Raw genomic sequence first — 18,270 nt, 5'->3', positions numbered from 1 at the left:
TAGCGAGTTGAATTTGGTAACTGTAGCTGAGTTTCAAGAATACAGCCGATACTTTCTGAACATTGCCTTTTTTCATATGACAATGTACTTCCGTTACATTTATAACAGTAGAAAAACGTCGCTTTAGAGTATAGCAGTGAAAAAAACCATTAGGTCACCATGATTGTAGTGCTTGGCTGCCTGGTGGTTTTTGTGCTCTACGCTTTTTGTTGCAGGAAGTACCTGAAGAAAGGTACTATTTTTGTTTTGCAGCTTCGACCTGTGCAAGCTTTGTATTTTATCGAGGCAGAAGCGACAGCTGAGAGATAACCTGCAATTCTTTTTAAAGAGAGTTGAAGAAACCACGATCTCGACGCCAGAAAGAGGGAAACATGGCTGAGTGGTTTAATTGGAATCAACCACAAGATCACTTTGAACCGATTCAGCGTGTTAAATTTAGATTCTGCTCAAAAATAACAGCCTCTACTTGTTGTTTTGGCCTACTACCCCGCGGCGGTACGCAGATTTGTGGGGCACAAGCCATGAGCTTAGTGGCGCAAAACAATCAGTATATTTACTATAGAGACTATTCAGCTTTTTAAACGTGCATAGCGTAAGAAGAGTATCAATAATAATACGAGAGCCTGCGAACGTTTGCTATCGATAGTCATATCAATAATTTGTCCTTTTGTTGGCTCGGGTTATTGCCAAAATTATACTGATAACTGACTGCCAATACACCCTGCTCATGCACTCCCCTGTACTTTTGTGGCAAAACAAATCACTTGTCAGTCATCAATGTCAAAGTCTCACATATGCCCATCACTACATTCATGGCAAAAAGAAACAAATATTTTTCCATACCCACAAATTTAGATATAGAGCTCGTAAAAGGATGATTTCTTCCATAATACATTTGCCATGATGTCAGATAGTAGATTCAGTAAAAAAGAAAATCTCGTCGGCACCTTTTTGTACCTTGAGTCATCAGTAAAATCATAGGCAGAATTTCCCTGTCACTATTTTTTTTATTTCTCTACTCAGCCCGCGTTGAAGTAGCATGCGACATCTCATTGCCAGCCGCGCCAAGGGAGAATGTTATTGGATGTGGAGAACATAATTATTCCTAGTTCTGAAATCGTAGAGCGGCGCCATGCTCTGGAAACTTACTACAGGAAGCAAGCTAAAATAAAAAGGGCAAGCTCTATTAACAATGCTCTGCTAACTTGTTCCGAAGTGTTGGATGCATCTGGGCTGGCATGGTCTACATCATCTCCATTCGGAGGCTGAGCGTTTCGTACAAGCTTACCTGGCACAACTGGCAGTTCCTGCTGTTCTGCAAGTAGCTTCTAAATTCCCAACATTACTATAGCCGGGGAACACAACTGCTGCACTAATAATTCTTGATGAGGTTGGCTTCATGGAAGGGCCCTCAATGTTGCGTCTGCGCGTCGCAGGTGCCACTACGACTGGTACCTTTCAGGTGCTCTGAATACCTTATCCAGTGACTCTACATAGGATTCGTTTGCCGCGCTCAGTTACCACCATCAATAAGCCTTATACATGGCGCCAAGCTGATCGCTGGCTTGAATGAAGGCGGTGTTGACGAAGTCAATTATATACTAAGCTAAAAGGTTTTGCTCTAAAAGACAAGGTTTTAAGGCGAATTGCGAGAATAAAACTCTCATCAGGGTAGAGAGCATAAATTTTAAGGACACTGCGGGTATGAAAAACTTAAATGTTGAATTTTTTAGTGCAACTTGAGTTCTATATTCTTTCTGTGCTTTCCCCAGCCTATATACGTTTGCTTGATTGAATCTAGTACCGCCATACTTGAGAATTCAGACAGGTCTTGATAATCTGGATCCTGTGTGTTTGTTTCCATATTTCTATACAGAAAGACACGGCTACTCAGAAGCAGGTCAAAAATATTGAAATAAATTTGGTTCTTCTATAATGTTAGGTTCCGGACAACAGAACAGGGCCTCCATTGCTTTTGTAAAACCTCGCTGAGGGTCTGATGTACTGGAAGAGTGCACGCAAATCACTTGTCGAGAGCGGCTACTGCAGGAGTAGTGTATCTATATGTGTGTGGTTCTTATCAGCGGTATTGACAGAAATACAGAAATGTTGACCTAATCTTTCCGGAACGGAGCTGTGTATGTACCTCGCCGTCGCTGTGTGCAGGTTCTACTGTGGTCACCTATCTGATATTTTTGCAACTCCTTTTTCCAAAATCATCTATAAAACGAAATCACTGCAGTGATATATAGGCTCCACCGGAATATATGGAGGGTGCGTTCATAGTGGCCTAGCATATGGTCGGAAGGTAATTAATGCCTTAATACTGATAGTGACCAAGTTAGCAAGACTTTCCATATTAAGTAATCAAGTAATAGCCAGACTATGCAGCCAGTTCATGAAATCCTACGGATTTACGTAGTTATTTCACTTGATATTCATTTTCGTAATGTGGTGAGCACTTATCTAATCTAACCCACCTTTCCAATCGTCCCCTTTTTCGCTACAATGAAGACTCTAAAATCACCGTCATTTTGCGGTACCTGCCATAAACTTTCTGTCTCGACGCGGATAAGCACCGAGGACACCGTCGGCAGTGGCCAATGCTTCATCAACACCATTCTCTATACCCGTCGCTTAAACTCACCACTAAATCAGGCACGACTCCCAGACTGGACAGCTTTCTAGCAGTCCCCGCCCCCGTACAGTCTGCTACAAGACGACAACTCCTCCTGGGCCCGCACCCTTATGCAAAATCTTCGCAAGCGCGAGGAGCAAACTCAGCTTGGGGATAAGGTGACGGATTTGGATAACCGCCTCCCTTACCTTCGGGAGGCTCGTCGCAGTCTCACAAAGAGGTGGCGTCGCCAGAAACGCAAGGCCAACATATAGGTCTCTCGCCAGTTTTTGAAACTATGTATCTCACATCGGCATTGGGTATAAAACAGGTATAAACTGAAATCAGGCATAAACTGATTAACGCGGAGGGGTGACAATGTACGGCCAAGAAAGGATGCGGCAGTAATTTCGAAGTCTGGATAGGAGTTGGGAGATGCAGACGTTCCTCGGCTTCACCAAAACGAAAGTTGGTGCGGGTCATGCGAATCCGTTGTAGGAAATGCTGCTTGCCTTGCAGTGCATGCTGGAAGATTATGCGCTTTGTCTCCTGGGTGTTGGTGATATCTAGAGGTAACCGCCAGGCTTCTGCTACAGTTCCTGAGGAATACGAGACCCCGGGGTGCCCGAGAAAGACCCGAAGCCAGTTCCACGCTGCTTCCTGTGCTTTCTTTATAGTGTGAGATGTTCGTTGGAGAAACTGCTCAGAATAAGTCTCTGCTCCTTCGACCTACGCTTTCTCAAGGAGTATCATAGCGCTGCATTAGCTGCCCCATTTTGTTTTCGCCATATAGTTGAACGCGTGCGATGCTGCCGCAATTTTCTCAAAAATCTTTTTTGACTACAAGACTGTTTCGAACGAGCGCACGTCCACCAAGTTGCCGCAATTTTCTCAAAAATCTTTTTTGACTACAAGACTGTAGCGAACGAGCGCACGTCAACCAAGCGGGAGAAAATATCCGGTCATTGAGCACCACCGTCGATAACAATAATAAAGTAACTACCGAGTTATGCAACGATGAAAACTCCAGTTAAGGACCGACTGAAAATTATCCGCTAGGCATTTTGAAAGCCTAGACATTTTGAACTCACAAAATAATTTAAAAGCTCCTTTTCGGAGAAAACGGCTGTTTAACTTGAATGGTATTAATCCTTTAAGCACCAACCCGGAGCTGTACTCCTCCTGCGAGATTGCACCAATATCACCAGTCAAAAGGCAGGCGCATGCGACCCTATGATGCGCTGCTTGCAGCGCTAAAGACGATTGGCGGTCGGGAACTGCGTTGATTGCAGTTTTGAAGATTAGAAGCAGTAGTTGTCCATGAAACGTGCTTAGCGCCTTTATCACATGTTTTATGCTTTAGAGCACTTATTTTCGCCGATCAAAGTGAACCAGTTGGGTGATTCTGGTTTCTTGAAGGTAAGTTCTTTTTCGGAGAAATTGCTTTCTAACCTGATCGCTATTAACACTGCTGATTGTAGGAAAACCGAGCAAGATCGAAAAAATATCAAGGAATATTGAAACCACTTGGACGACATAAATGAAAAGTAAGGAGGTGAGGCGTTTAATTATCAGCCATGCTATGGGCATCGCCTGCACTCCATGTTTATTGAATTAAGTGGAATTCTTCTCCTCACCTCTCTAAGATTCAGCACTCACAAGGATTCTGCAACAGCCTCACAAGGCGGAACCTACGCACAACCTGAACAAAGGTCATAAGGAGCCATCTTCTGTTTGTAACTGGAATATTGAAAGTACATACTTCCAATAGTCGGGCGTATAACGAGCAGTCTTTATTGACAGTGTTTTGAGCAGAATGCCGTTTATTTTTTTTAGATATATTATGCCACCGGGATCTTGGTCCTTCCATCCTCTGTAAAGTGCCACCTCAATTCGCTAGCGGCTCACCTCTAAGGAGTAATCACCAGAGTAGGCTATACTGAAGCGTCTTCTGGCAGATCAAGAAAGGCTGTTTCGTCCACGTCCTTGCAGATATCTTTGTCGTGAAGGCTAGTGCCGTTGCCACAGATTTGCGTATATTGGTTTATACATTCATCTGATATTGAGTCCTTGGATTCTTTGGTAATCCACAAAGTGCACTCTGGAAAAAAAAATGTGATAGCGAGGATACGCTTCAGTCAACCATTAGCTTTTCGTTCTGACACTTCGAACATACACAAAAAAAATGTGTTTAAAGCGTGTGTAATCTAACAGTAGAACAGATGCGTGTTGGCACGGTGTTTTTGATCCGGATCTATAGAGTGCTTCAAAAGTTTTTTGTTGCGTCTTATTTTGGGCACTATAATAGCTGCTTAGGCTGCGCAGTATGAAATCGAGACTGTCAGGTTTTCGATAACCTCTCTAATCAGTGGACATTGGATTGCTTGTCTTCTTCAACCGTCTTTCTACCCGACGATGCTTTTGATATGCAAGAAACGAAGGGCCAGTTAGGTGAAATATAATTTGTGGAAGGAAACGCTTTGTAGTCCGCTCGAATCCTGGTGAAGAGTGCCAAAGCAGGTCAGCCACGACTAGATGCAAAACGCTAAATTTGAGGAAGTTTTCAAATTGCCGTGTTCTTGACTCAAGTCATCGTACGAACAACGGAGGGCGCGCTGTAAAAGAAAACGTTTTCCTCCTCTTTTGCTTGTACTCTCTAATTTTATTTGAAGGTGATCACTTCAGGCTTAACGTTCTCAAGTTAAACTGCTATAACACGGTTTATTTTCTCAAGAAAGGTGCAGCGATTACATGAGCTCACCTAGCCGAAGGATTCCTTTATCATGCGTTGTCAAGTTTGTTGTCGACTAAGTGACCGTGACACTAGGAAGAGTTTCTTGGTCGGCTCCAGTCAGAACGAAAGTGATAGCATTCATACTATGCATAGATTGTACAGTCATGGACAAAAGTTTTTGGGATGCAGATTTGCGGGAAAAAAATTTATTTCTGCGCAGCGTCAATAGACAGGCACATTGTATTTTTGTAGCAGATGGAGCACGCATGTCTCCTTATGTGCCTATGTATTTCCGTTATCTGCTATGCTTTACTTCCCTGCAGTCACAGGTTCTCCCCGCAAAATCATTTATGTGGTCTCTGTTGGAAGACTCCGTGACTGCACTGCATTAGTTGTTATTATGTTGGAAGTCTATTAAAATTTAAAAATCAAACTTTCTAACTTTTCCCGCGTACGACAGTCAACGTTTGGCATTCAGAGTAGAAAATATAGCGCCATCAAGACTTCGAAATGACGTTTCCTAAGCTCTCCAGAACAAGCTGTCCTGACTCCGCCCGCATGTCTCTAAACATTCTTCGAAAGTTCTAGCTGCTTGTAAACTTCCGATCTAAGCCATAGGCCAGACCATGACCTGAGATAGTCCTTCGAGCTCCGCACATTACTACTGTGTTTGATAAGTGGCTATAGCGTAAGAATGGTGAGTTCAAGGTGACCAAATCGAGTCCCGGGCGCTGAAGCCGCATTTCTGGGACAGAAAAGTGCCAAACACGGCAGTCTGCAATACGATTTCAGTCGACGGAAATGAAGCCCAGTTGGTGGAATTTTATCTAGAATCCTTCATTTCAGCGTCACTCGTAGCGCACACGGCGCATTAGAATGTTGGACAGGGTCTACCCTATCATACCACTATCCTCAATGGTGTCGTTTCCATCTCCCATTCGCACTTCGTCTGAGTTACCCCCTCCATCGCAGGGTAAACCCTTCATTTTTTGTTCTCGGTATTGCTGTCGTCAGAGTGTGCGCGCCGTGGTGCAATAGAAGTTTGCTTTACTTGAAGTCCTTAAGCTTTGAACTTCTGAAACTTGTTTGTGTGAGCTACACCATTTTTCTGCGCTGTATTATAGTAAAGAGTACGGTTCTGTTCCGTTCAAAAGAGCCCGCTTCGGCATTCGTCATGGCACCATGGCCGTCGATCGCTTCGATTTGAGAAAACTTTTTCGCCACTATTCTTGAGTGGTGTACTGCCGCATTGGGTGTTGCTTGCTGCCGTGCGCCGCTATACCTTTTCAAATAGCGCTCGAGGTGCGAGAAAGCAATCAGTCGTGTTAATTCAGTCTTTCGGCTATGAAAACCGTTGAACTTTTAGATGGCTTTCGCGATGTGCTGCAGAATAATGACGCAAAAAAAAGCCGCGGCGTGGGCTGGCGGCTACCCTTCGGGGATTTGTAGCAGGGCGTGTAATAAAATGCTGCTACTGCTAGGTGTATTAGAACCGAGTGAAAGCCCAGGCCTGAGGTCTTCTTTTACATCTACAGGAGAGAATTGGCTCCAAAGTGCCACTGAGGCAGTCGACTATCCATACAAACTGCAAGCCAGCCATTGGTTCTTGTAATGCGAGGACCAAATCAGGTGCAGGTTTGAATGCTTTGTTTTAAAGTTTACAAACGATTAAAAGGAATTTACGGTCGAGAGCAAATGAGAGCATGTTGGGCAGACGGTGCGCTGCTTCATCGGTCAAGCTTAAGATTAGCATTCTTTTGAGCAGATATATCCGTTAATCTAATGTATAATACTGTATTTTTGATTCAGGTATTCTTCCCGGAGTAACTGCGCCTGTTCAGTGGTTGCCGTTTTATTTCTGCTGGCAACGTTGAGTGGTTGCCAGCAGAAATAAAACAGTAAAAAATAGGTCGTTATATATTTGAAAAAGCAAAAGCTTATCCAGTGGTTTACATTCTGTGCATGCCAATGAAGAGGAGCGTTAGAATGAAACCATGTCAGCACATTTTACTCCGCGAAGACAATGAACCAATGTTATGCTGCCTAAACATGTGGTTTCAAACAATAACTATTACGTCATATGTATTTGGTGTTTTTACTTACGGTCTCCAAGGTGAGGCATTTTCACTACAGTGCAACTCTTGTGGTCAAAGTATAATGCGCGGCCAGTAAAAGACTGGCCAGGTTCTGCAACGAGAAGAAAGCGATGAACCACCATTTTGTCAACTGCGAAGTATGTGACCATGAGCTCATGCATTTTCTTTCTCCCCTGGAGAGTCAGCTGCAGAGCAGTGCAGCTTTCTAGTAGCTGTGTTCCGATCGAACTCTGTTCTGCAATTCGGCGCAACGCAAATTCGTTTCCTCTATAACATGGTCTGCCGCTACTAAGAAATGGTTGATGTTACAACTTTTTTCAGCTGAAATAAATTAAAGAGATGAAATATTAATTACGAGAAGTTTCCCATGGCTGAATTCTGCAACAAAGTTAGATATGAAATTTTGGATTTGTTTAGCAACGGTGTTTTCTTAATGTGGCATGTTCCTGATATTGTAAAGTGCCTTTATTTGAAGCTAAGAAGGAACGCTCTCCTAGTACAACGATGTCTTCATAAACAATACACCCACGAATAAACCTCTCCCACCATTGTGTAGCGTGAGCCCACCATGCTTTAGCCGTGGGTTCCTGCGAGCATGTATTGGAGCTTATTTTAGTAAGTTTGGTACCACCGTCGCACTGACAATTTTAGCGTTCGAAACGCATGACGCGGCCTGAGTAATCTTCGTATTTTTCTACAATGTTTAATTCTAAGTTTTAGCAACCATGCCTTCTGGAAGTACTGTTGGCATGACATATTATGGTAGCAAAAGGCTAGCACAATAAAATGAGCTCATAGATGTTCATTGGCAGATATTTGCAAACTTCGCAATTAATTTTCGGCGGGTGTTATGAAGAACATATGCATTAACTGTTGCGCTGGGAAACGGGGAAGGCCGCTGGCTCTTGTCACTTTATTATTATCAACCCAGCTACTTCCGTGTCAGAATAGACACATCATGCAGTGAGCAGCAACTACCCATTACCTGTGGCAGCGGGATGGCCGCTTTCCCAATATTTTATATTTTAACCTGGCCATGACTATCTGCCACCCCCTTCTGTGTTTGCCATATCTTCGTATTTCCCTCCTGCCCTTGCTCTCATTGCTTATATGATTTTAGCATCGAATCTCCTGCATATGTCCAAACTGTGTCCTTAATTTAATTTTAGATACCAATTACTCGTGTTTTTGCGTAGCCAACCGTTGTCTCTTCCTAGTTCTCGTTCCGCTTTGTTTTTCTGGAACTCGCATCGGTATCCCACGGTTTTATTTCGGACCACAGGTCATGAAAATAAGAAAGCACTGAACCAAACATTGAAACACCTAGCTACAGAAACCACCACCGGCTACAAAAGGGAGAGTAATCAAGGGACCATGAGAATTGAAAAAGTAAAGAGACCTCAAAATGATAACTGCTCTTCCGAGATGTTGCCATGTGTCGTTGTAATGTCCATTCGTTCGCGCTCAAGGCCACAGGAAAGGGGTGTTTTCATTTTTGTCCGTGACGCGAGAAGCGACCATACTAATCTTGATTGATCACAGCCATGAAGAGCTGCAGCTACGTTTTTCCAGATTACCGTAAATGAACTTGACCCGTTATCTCGAAGTTTCCTTGCGGGCTTTAAACTGAGCGATGCCGCGAGCGGCGGGCATTCGTAGTTCAACGACTGACGAAAACGTTTGTTGCTTACGCCGCCGCCGAGTGATTCAGTTCTTTTGCGGGCGCAAATCAGCCCCCCAAAAAAAAGAGCTTCGTTTGCAAGTCTTGTTGCTGTCTTCCTGACCGCTGGACTGCCGTCACTACAACGTGATAATATGAAGCTCTCCATGCCATGATTCAAGTAAATTACTGGCTCAAAAACTGCTGCGACACTTAATCGATGATTACATGCGTGTAACTCGAGATCATAGAGCCTGTTTTTGAGGCCTTTCTAGCAACGCGCCTCACTTTACACAAAGCGAAATTCTGTTTTTCTTCTGATGTTTATATGCATATCTTCGGCAAACTTCTCCGACACGCTGCGATACCTTCAGCCACGTCTGCACACAAGCATGGAAATCTTCTGACGCTGCGCGGTGCACTTAGTGCACTGCCAGCTCCTGCAAACTTTCTTCGCACGTCTCTTAAGGTGGGCTTCACGCCCGAGCCAGCCAGCGTTTATCCTGCGCCCTTCTCGGAATCGCTGTTTACGCACAATGGTGCTTCCAGGACACAACTTCTCACCTAGCACGGTTGGCAGGAGTGGCCCAGGTAGCCATCCCCCCAGAAGAAACGGAGGTGGGCCGCCTAGTTCTCGCGACCTTCTTATGTCATCAGAACCTGCCCATCAGATTCTGAGCAAAGTGCCCCCTCCGCTCCTTGCCCCGCGGTAGGTGGCTGTTAACTTAATGACTAGCCGCGAGAATTTGTTCTGGTAGGCCAACCAGAGGTTCTCAAGCCCCACCGATGGCAGCAACGACCAGTGCAGGGCAGTGGCACATCGCTTAGTCGTCCGACCATATCGCGAGAATGGGTACGAAGGCTCCCAAAAATCTATGAATATAATGCCATATAAGGGAATTAACCCTTTAAAGCTATTGCGTCACACCCTTAAGGTAGAGCTTAAGTGTTGCCATCAATTTTTTTGTCAGCTTGCAACATTTCAACATTTCAGTGGCAACATTTCAGTGGCTGTAAGCGACACGATTTTTTGGTTATTCAGAGCTCTTGACGATATTCTCTTGCGAGAGGCAGTCGTCAAACAGTTACACCTATGCAGTCGCATGTTCTTATAGGAGCAATGATATTTGAGTGGCATCCATTTGATTCGAATTTTGTGCGCCATTGTTTGAAACTCAATTTAGCCGTGCTTAAAATGGCTGCTTGCCGCTGTCTCCTTTGTCTTCTGCACAGTCATATGATCGGTAGTTTCTGTGTGGGTTTTAGACGTTGCTGTCATCGGCTACTCGTCTAAAATAATGGTGCACAAATATTCGCAGCCGCAGCGCATTTCTTTTTATGTTCGATGTTACTACTGAGAAATAAAAAAGTGAATGATAACTCAGAGCTGTTGCAGACGGCGTTGACTGAATGAGGCATAAAGAACCAGTGCAATACAAATTTTTGCAAAATTTATTTACTTACTTGCACTCGTAGTAATTTTAAACGTGTCAGGTGAGTCTCCAGCAGACAGGTAAATTGGAAAGTGCATTCTGGAAACGTGAACAAAACATTCAAAAATTTACCTCTTCACTGACTTGCGGCTTAAGAGACGTGAGTGTTTAACAAATCACGTCGGCTGTATACTAAGCAATTCTTTTAATTATAGCCTGAAAGGGCGGTGCCGACTTCTCGTAGGCTTCTGGGCATTCGGAACCCTGTTGCTATAAAACATGCAACACTGTATTAACAGTAAACAAATCGTTTGGCTGTTGTTTTGATAGATTGTTCTGAAGCCACTTACTATACGTAGTATTCATTCGCATACCGATGGAGGCGAAACACGAAAAGGTATCCGTGTGGTGGGCGATGTCGGCGCGTCTTGAAGATATCCAGGTGTCTAAATTATTTCGGAGCCCTCCACTACATCACCTCTTTTTCTTTCCACTTTCACTCCCACCCTCCTTCATTCCCTCACGGCGCGGGACAGGTGGCCACAAAGAAGTGAGACATTTGGCTCAGCGCCGAACTCCTTCGAGGTCTCATGCTCATCTGTTGATTTCTCGCAGAGCGTACTCATTTAAACTTCACTATCGAAACTCAGTTGAACCTGTCCTCTCTCAACAGAATCATGAACCACCTTTGCAGGTTGATGGTGTACGAAACTGGTTTTGCCCCCGTAAGGACGCAGCGGGTTTTGCGGAGCGTCTACTAAGCGCACAGCACTGAGGATGCCGGGCGCCGGGCCGGGAAACGCTTGTAGACATTTTGGTCGGTGGGTAGCCGGCGGTGGTTTCGAACCAACCACCTCCCGCCCCCGAGGCGGGCACCCAAGCCTCTACGCTACGACTTGGTATGGAACGGTTTAATCCAAGACCTTTTTCCCAAGGATTTCAGCCTAGAAGAGCCGAGCACAATGCCGGGCGACATCTTGTACTCATTAGAAGACCGGTGGATCTCCGGCGGCACTGGGAATAGAATCCAACACCACCTGAAAGCGAGGTGGATGCTCTACCATCTTAACTTTCCTTTCCAGATAACTAATTATCAAGATGGTCTACGCCAGTGCGTTGTGCAATTGTGCTATTGACGCTTCATTTAGGCTATTACAGCTTTCGCTTTAAAAACAGTTGTATTGGCGGGCTCTGCAATCGTTGTGATTACTTGGGGACATTTAAGGGGTGCTGACATCGCACAGCTCACGGGTTATTTTTCGGTTTCACCTCGTGACATCGGTACAACGCTTGAACTAAACTAACCGAAAACAATCGCACAGTGTTCCATCAAGTTTCAAGACGTCTTCGTGCCATTGATAGTGTAAATTTATCTACAAAGTATGCATATCACATCCCTAGTAATTAAACTAATTAAAATTTCAAATCTGCTCTGGAATATGGCCTCTGGAAGTGAGACTGCATAAACTTTGTGCAGCACCGCGTACCAAAAAGGGTGCAATAGCTCGGCTATCACCACTGCTTGTTTGTAATTACTTCAACAAGAATATATTTATTTCTCGGAACCCTATCCTGGTTCGTTAATTGTTACGACCATACTTATCCACTTATCCGACGTATCTGAGATTATTATAGAATGCCTGCGCCTCTCTCTTTCGAAATACGTCTTGTTCTAATATTGGCTATAAAACTGTGTTAATTGCACACAGATCAACTACTAGTACTTTTATAGACTCATCATGCTTTAAATTTTTAACGCAAAGGAAACGCAGTGCAGAAGAGCAGCTATCTCACCACTACTAGAACAGAACATTACGTTAAAAAAATCTCTTTAAGGTCACAGCTGATTTGAAACGCCGTTTACACTGGAATAAAGCAACCGACACATTTGTTTACCCTACTAATGTGACTTTGTATATCTAGACATAATATTACACAATCTGGGAAACTTACTCTTGGTCCCATTATTTATATTGAAATACCAATTTGTGCAGAGATCCCCCTGCCTACGAGCTACTGATCCAGATACTGTGTTCAGATGAGACTTGGCTTTCGTTCAGTATATGAAATACTGAAGGATTGGCTTTGCAAAACCGCTACCTGCTGTTGATGCAATTCGAGAGATAATGCAGTGCTCTACGTACGTTCAATATAGCCTCTAGGACATCTCCTATAAAGCCTCCAGTTTTTTTAGCCAAACAGTGTCAAGTAATCTAAGCTTTCATCCACTGACTCCCCTCCAGGCCACTCAACATCAAGATATGTCTTTTCATCAAAGAATACAACCATCTCTGGTTTTGGTTTAAGGCTACTAGACAGATGTTGGGCATTTCATCGACGATAATAGGTTTCCGTCTTAATTTTACATTTGAAGCTGTGTTGAAACGTATCACTGCATCGAAAGCACATGTCGACAAGGTGACAAGCAAGGGTCAGTGCGTCCTGCATCAAAATTGCATCAAAATTTAGAAATTTTACCCAGCACAGTATCAGGACTTTACATAATTTAGGGTAATTGAACCTAAAGAAAGGGTCAACCATAACTGCTGTATACCAAGACATAGTTGACAAATCTGATTCATTTGAAATGGTCTTGTTCCTTATACCTTCCAATATGAGTTAACGACAACCTGAAGCTTTTAGTTCAGTATAAAAAACAAATTTTCTATCCTGACTACTGACAGCCTTATTTGCAGAGACTGAGCATCGTACAGTGGAAGTGCGTGGTAGTACCATGCTCAAGCGCAGAACTCCTCAGTTTCATTTATTAAGTTTTTTCCTCATAACTTTTACACTTTGTAGACAGTAGAAATGCATTCAGAGTGTCACGACGCCGGTCTCAGTAAACTTTTATATGCCATATGCCATTGTTTATCTATATTAGGAAACAGTCGTCTCTCCGAGCCAATGACTGCTAATGCGGAATAATTTGTGGCATTTACCATCACTTTATAAACTACATTATGTTAATGTTAAATAGTCAACCATTGCTTTTGTGCAAATAAAACTCCTATCATTCGCACATTATGAAGCACAAATGATACTCTTTGTTCTCACCTCGATGAGGAAGCTACAGTTAAAAAAATTCGAGCTTTTATTCCAATGGCTACCATCTCATGTTGGAGTTGCTGATAAGACTGTGGATGACCTTCTTTCTCAAGAAGCCCGGTCTTATCTATCTTTACTGACAGTCCAAAAGGACAAGAAATTCGCTTGGTTAGCTAGTGGTGCAACACTTCTCTGAACTTCGGCCACTTTTGCACGTCCCTTGCGCTACGAAATGCTTGTCGTACAACATAGCCGCTCTCTTAATTGTATCGAGTGCGCACAAGCTCTGCCTATACGCCGGTATGGTTGCACAAGATTCACCGCACCATCTCACCTAAGTGTGTACACTGTGATACTTTGAATGATGCGAATCATTTTGTTTTATTGCGCCCGCGTATTTGTGCCCAGCTGCAGACACTCCAATAACCTTAGTAAACTGAACGTTACCATGGATGACGTCCCAGGCGTCGTGTGCCTTTAGAGCTCCTCAACTGGGCGGCGATTAGTGTCGCGACCACTACTTATGTTTTTATAGGGCACTGGATTTATGGGTTAGTGGTAGAGACGCAGTCTCTTAAATCAGTGACTCATTCGGAGCAATTGCTGACAGGCCCTATGAGGCTAATCGAGGCTGTACATCTGTGCCGCCACCACCACCACCACCAAGAACCACAGTTTAGATTTAATGAAGGGTTCGCATGACCTGTATAAGAGGTGTACTCTCCAAGCAGCCGCAGGTAGGGATTAGGCATGCGCTAAATATGTTTGAAGGGGAATATAAGTTGGGCGCTCATTGCCTTACAGCTAAACAGAGTTCTCCAGCATAGTGCACCGCTGCTTCTAGAGGTTTTAGCAGGGAATAACGTGCCACTTTTTATCCAGGATACCGGAAAGCGCGCGTACTGCTATTCTTGATTCTTTTGGTCCTATTTTGGAAAACAAAAACCTCTAAGGCGAATCGTGCAGCATTTCCACCTCAGTAGCAGAAGAGATTCCGGCATTGGTTCACCTTTCACCGCTGCTGCTGGCCACATTCCAAACGTAAGTGGCGCTCCATTCCTCTGGGTCGTACTGTACTCTTCTTTCCGTCAAGCAGTCGAGGATGCTGTCATTGTCAATGTCCATTAAGGCAATGTTGTCATGGAACAATGCCACTATCTGCATAAGAAAACACTCTGTATTGATGCCAGCTGTGAGCACTCAGCTTAGCTCACAGAAATACATCTAACAGAATTCTTCTCTTTATCAATGATGCACTGCAATCACAGGAAACCTGGGACAACTGCTGAATGCCATTACCTTGCTACGTGTGCGTATGTGAGCAGATACATAAATAGCGAGTTCAAAATATTGAATACATAATTTTAAATAGGAAAAAGTAAATGATATTTTGGTCGGGTTGGACGTCACAAAGCGAATTACTCTAAATTTTCTTTCTGCTGATCGCATTTGCTTTCTGCTGACCGTTGCCTTTGTTCAACATGCTCGCACGTGTATATGTATCTAAACAATATTTACATACGCTATCCTCGGAGCTGGAAACTTGCTTATTGTCCTGGTAGGTTTTAGTTCAATACTATTGAAGGCCGGTATAGCAAATAATTGTCATTTGTACTTACAGAAATTGTGTCGATAGAGTGAGAAAGAGGCAGAGGTATTCTGTAAGCATTTAAAGGGTAGCATAGAGTTTTCAGCTTCTCTTGATATACCGGTCGGTTTTAAGGTTTGCAGATTCTTGCTTTAAAACTGTTACAGATAGATCAGCATAATGTGTGCAGGCTGATTTCGCAGGAAAGCGGACAATATCTACGTGATACAGCTTGACCATTCGATTATTAATTACCTAATGCTCGTTTTATCGTTGGCTTTAGGGGCCCGAATATGTTGCAAAACTGCAGGCATCAACAACGACCCTAAGCCCCGCTTTTCCGATTGATTGTTTATTGGCAATGCGGTTCGAGATATCGAACTTCAAGAATACGCATTTGGAAGCTCTCAGGCTGGTTTTCCTGTGCTTCACATTTATAAAATGCTGTCCTTCGCAGTTTGATGAGTTATAAAAGGTGCCGTTTGCGTATTTTACGACGCAAAAAAGGAGAGTTAGTGTGACTTCAGCGATCACACGACGCCAAACGTTATAAGTGCAATAATAAGGGAGGAGGAGGAGGAGGAGGTAAAAGAGGAAAGGGCTAGCGGCAGGGAGGTTAGCCGGAAAAAATAATTGGTTTGCTGCCCTACACGGGGGGAAAGGATGGGATGGGATGGGAAGGGATGTGCGAAAGAAATCCTAACATGCTTTGAGTCATGGTTTTTGGCGTCAGGCACTTCGAACCACATTGCGTAAATAAATTTTTTTTTGTTGCGAAAGCAACACTACGCTACTCACCGAGCCATTGCGAGGAGCCGAGTAAAGGCCATACTGCGCATGCGCGAGGAGCAGTGACGCCACCAGCGCCCAACTGGCGCGTCATCCCGTCGCTGCGCGGGTGACTCAGAGGTGCCGCCGCTGCGTTCGCCAGTTGCGCATGCGCAGTAGCAGCGAATAGCTAGCGTGCCGGGGCCGCCGCCGCTGCCGCACGCTCTCCATCGCTTCTCTCTCTCCTCTACAATGAGCAGTAGCGGCGCATCGCTGGCGTGTCGGGGCCGCCGGCACACGCAGCTCTGTGTAGTGACGTCACTTGCTCCTCGCGCATGCGCAGTATGGTCGCTGCACGCGAAACGGCGACGCTTTGTGCAATGGAGCTCACGCAACATTATATGGCTACGCACAGATGTTGCTTTCGGAATCCTCCAGGTTTAACCAGAGCTAAACCACAGCCGACGTTTTAAAACGAAATCAACCCTGGATGATACACAGCTTCAATTTCTCAATTTATTTTGCTGACATGAATAAAATAAGCAGTTCATTGCTTGAGTGGTCACGATCATCTACGAAGTTCTTCAACATACCTATTGTCAGTCTTACTGTACGGTTGATCTACAAAGGCCGCATTGGCGTATATTTAGCAGTTGCTGACATAAAAATCCTTAAACAATAAATTAATTACCCTGTGCAGTGTGACAAAGAGAAAAGGAAGCATATAGCGGGTGTTTTTTTATGTTTAAAGAGCGTTTCTTAAAATCTGCGAGAAGTATATTGTTGCGGTCTGCACAAGTGAATTCTACAGCAAAGCGGAGATTATGCAACGTGCGGACATTATGTACGTGATACAGCTCAGTGATTAAACTAATAATAAACTGATATAATCAACTTTTTTTTTATTTCAAGGGCCAACATTACAATTAAGAAATTGAAGGCTGTCAACATAAAAGCTGGGTCCGATTTTTAAGTTTTCTTTATCTGCAATAGATTTCGAAATACTGAACGTCAAAAATGCACACTTTTTGGCTTTTAAAGTTGGCTTTTCGCAAAGCACATTTTCAAATGGCGTTGCTGTGCGTAGTATTGTCGCGGAAATCCAGCTAACTGCTTCTATGGCATAAAAAAGATAAACGGTTGCCGTATTTGCTGTATTAGAAATGAAAGCCGATTTTGCGAGCTAAAACAAGGCGTATTTTTGACGTTAAATATTTCGAATTGCACTGCCGATAAAGAAAATTTAAAAACAGGACTCAGCTTTTATGTTGACGGCCTTCAATTTCTTAATAAAATGTTGGCCCCTGAAGGAGCAGTAACAATGTTTATTGCTTAATTTCAGTTAATTAATGGTTTACACAGTTTGCTCTATCACATACATAATGTCGGCCTTGCTGTGCAGTCCACTTCCACAGACTGCACCTACGTATCTCTCGCAATGTTTAAAACAAATCTGTGTACAGTTAAACACCCTGTATATAGAAATATTCATTCCGAATATGACGACCGAAATATTCTGATATTGAGTCACGTTATTGCGGTATTTCCAATACTTAATGGTTAGCAGGTCATGATTTGTGGATTTCTAACTAGCTCACTCAAATTTATTTTGTGTTTCGTGGAAACGTCTAAGCGCTCCCTGAGATCTGATAGGCATAAGGTCTGCTGATATGAGAAGAATTGGAATATATTTTAAGTTACTCAAGGGTACTTTGCTGCAGATTTGATGCCTTTCACCAATTCTTGAGAAACTTCACATACAGCTTGAGTTCACCGGGGCCAATTAACTGCTAGTTTCCTGTCCGGAACGAAGAAATATTGATGAGTGAGCTTGACGTAGGATGCACGAGCAGCCATCTAATTAAGAGTAGAGGTTCATACACGAGGTTAACCGATGGAGTCGGGCAAAGGAAGTAGCCCCTCGTACTTGGAACTCCTATTTTAATGTAAATGTTAGTAGAGGCCTTTCCTACATTCTTGGTGTAGACCTCTACAATACTAGCACACAACTGTATCTATGCTGAGAAAATTTATTGAAGGCTATAAAAAGTATGTTCAGCAGGTTCGAAAAATACATTGAATAGAATTGTTTGGCAGATTCGCTAAAAGAAACAGTTTTCTTCCCCATTACGAGCAGAGAGCCTAGCCAGTTTTTACATTCAATCGCAAATTCCCTTCTTCCAAAGTTAAAAGCGTCATCACTCGCCTCTCTAAAGTCAGGGATTTCACGCTGCAGTTTCTCCGGCCCGCTTTCCGCACTGCCAATAACCAGGGGTAAAAAATGCATGGCAACAACCACACCGAAAAAGACCGGGGTACGCATCAT

At 43.7% G+C, this 18,270-nt stretch overlaps 1 protein-coding gene across 1 annotated transcript; it reads right to left on the bottom strand.

Annotated features, from left to right (window-relative positions):
- Positions 1-4,551: 4,551 nt before the first annotated feature.
- On the bottom strand, positions 4,552-18,270 carry LOC149360193 (uncharacterized). The gene is made up of 5 exons (XM_089567802.1): positions 18,151-18,270; positions 14,598-14,746; positions 10,572-10,639; positions 7,455-7,538; positions 4,552-4,718 (listed from the first exon to the last, which is right to left on the bottom strand). Exons 1-5 carry the CDS (start codon positions 18,268-18,270, stop codon positions 4,552-4,554), a joined length of 588 nt encoding a protein of 195 aa, XP_089423928.1.

This window comes from Amblyomma mixtum, chromosome 2 (assembly GCF_055824585.1).
Source record: "Amblyomma mixtum isolate Tamu chromosome 2, ASM5582458v1, whole genome shotgun sequence".
NCBI classification, from domain to species: domain Eukaryota; kingdom Metazoa; phylum Arthropoda; class Arachnida; order Ixodida; family Ixodidae; genus Amblyomma; species Amblyomma mixtum.
This window is presented reverse-complemented; position numbering and strand designations above follow the sequence as displayed.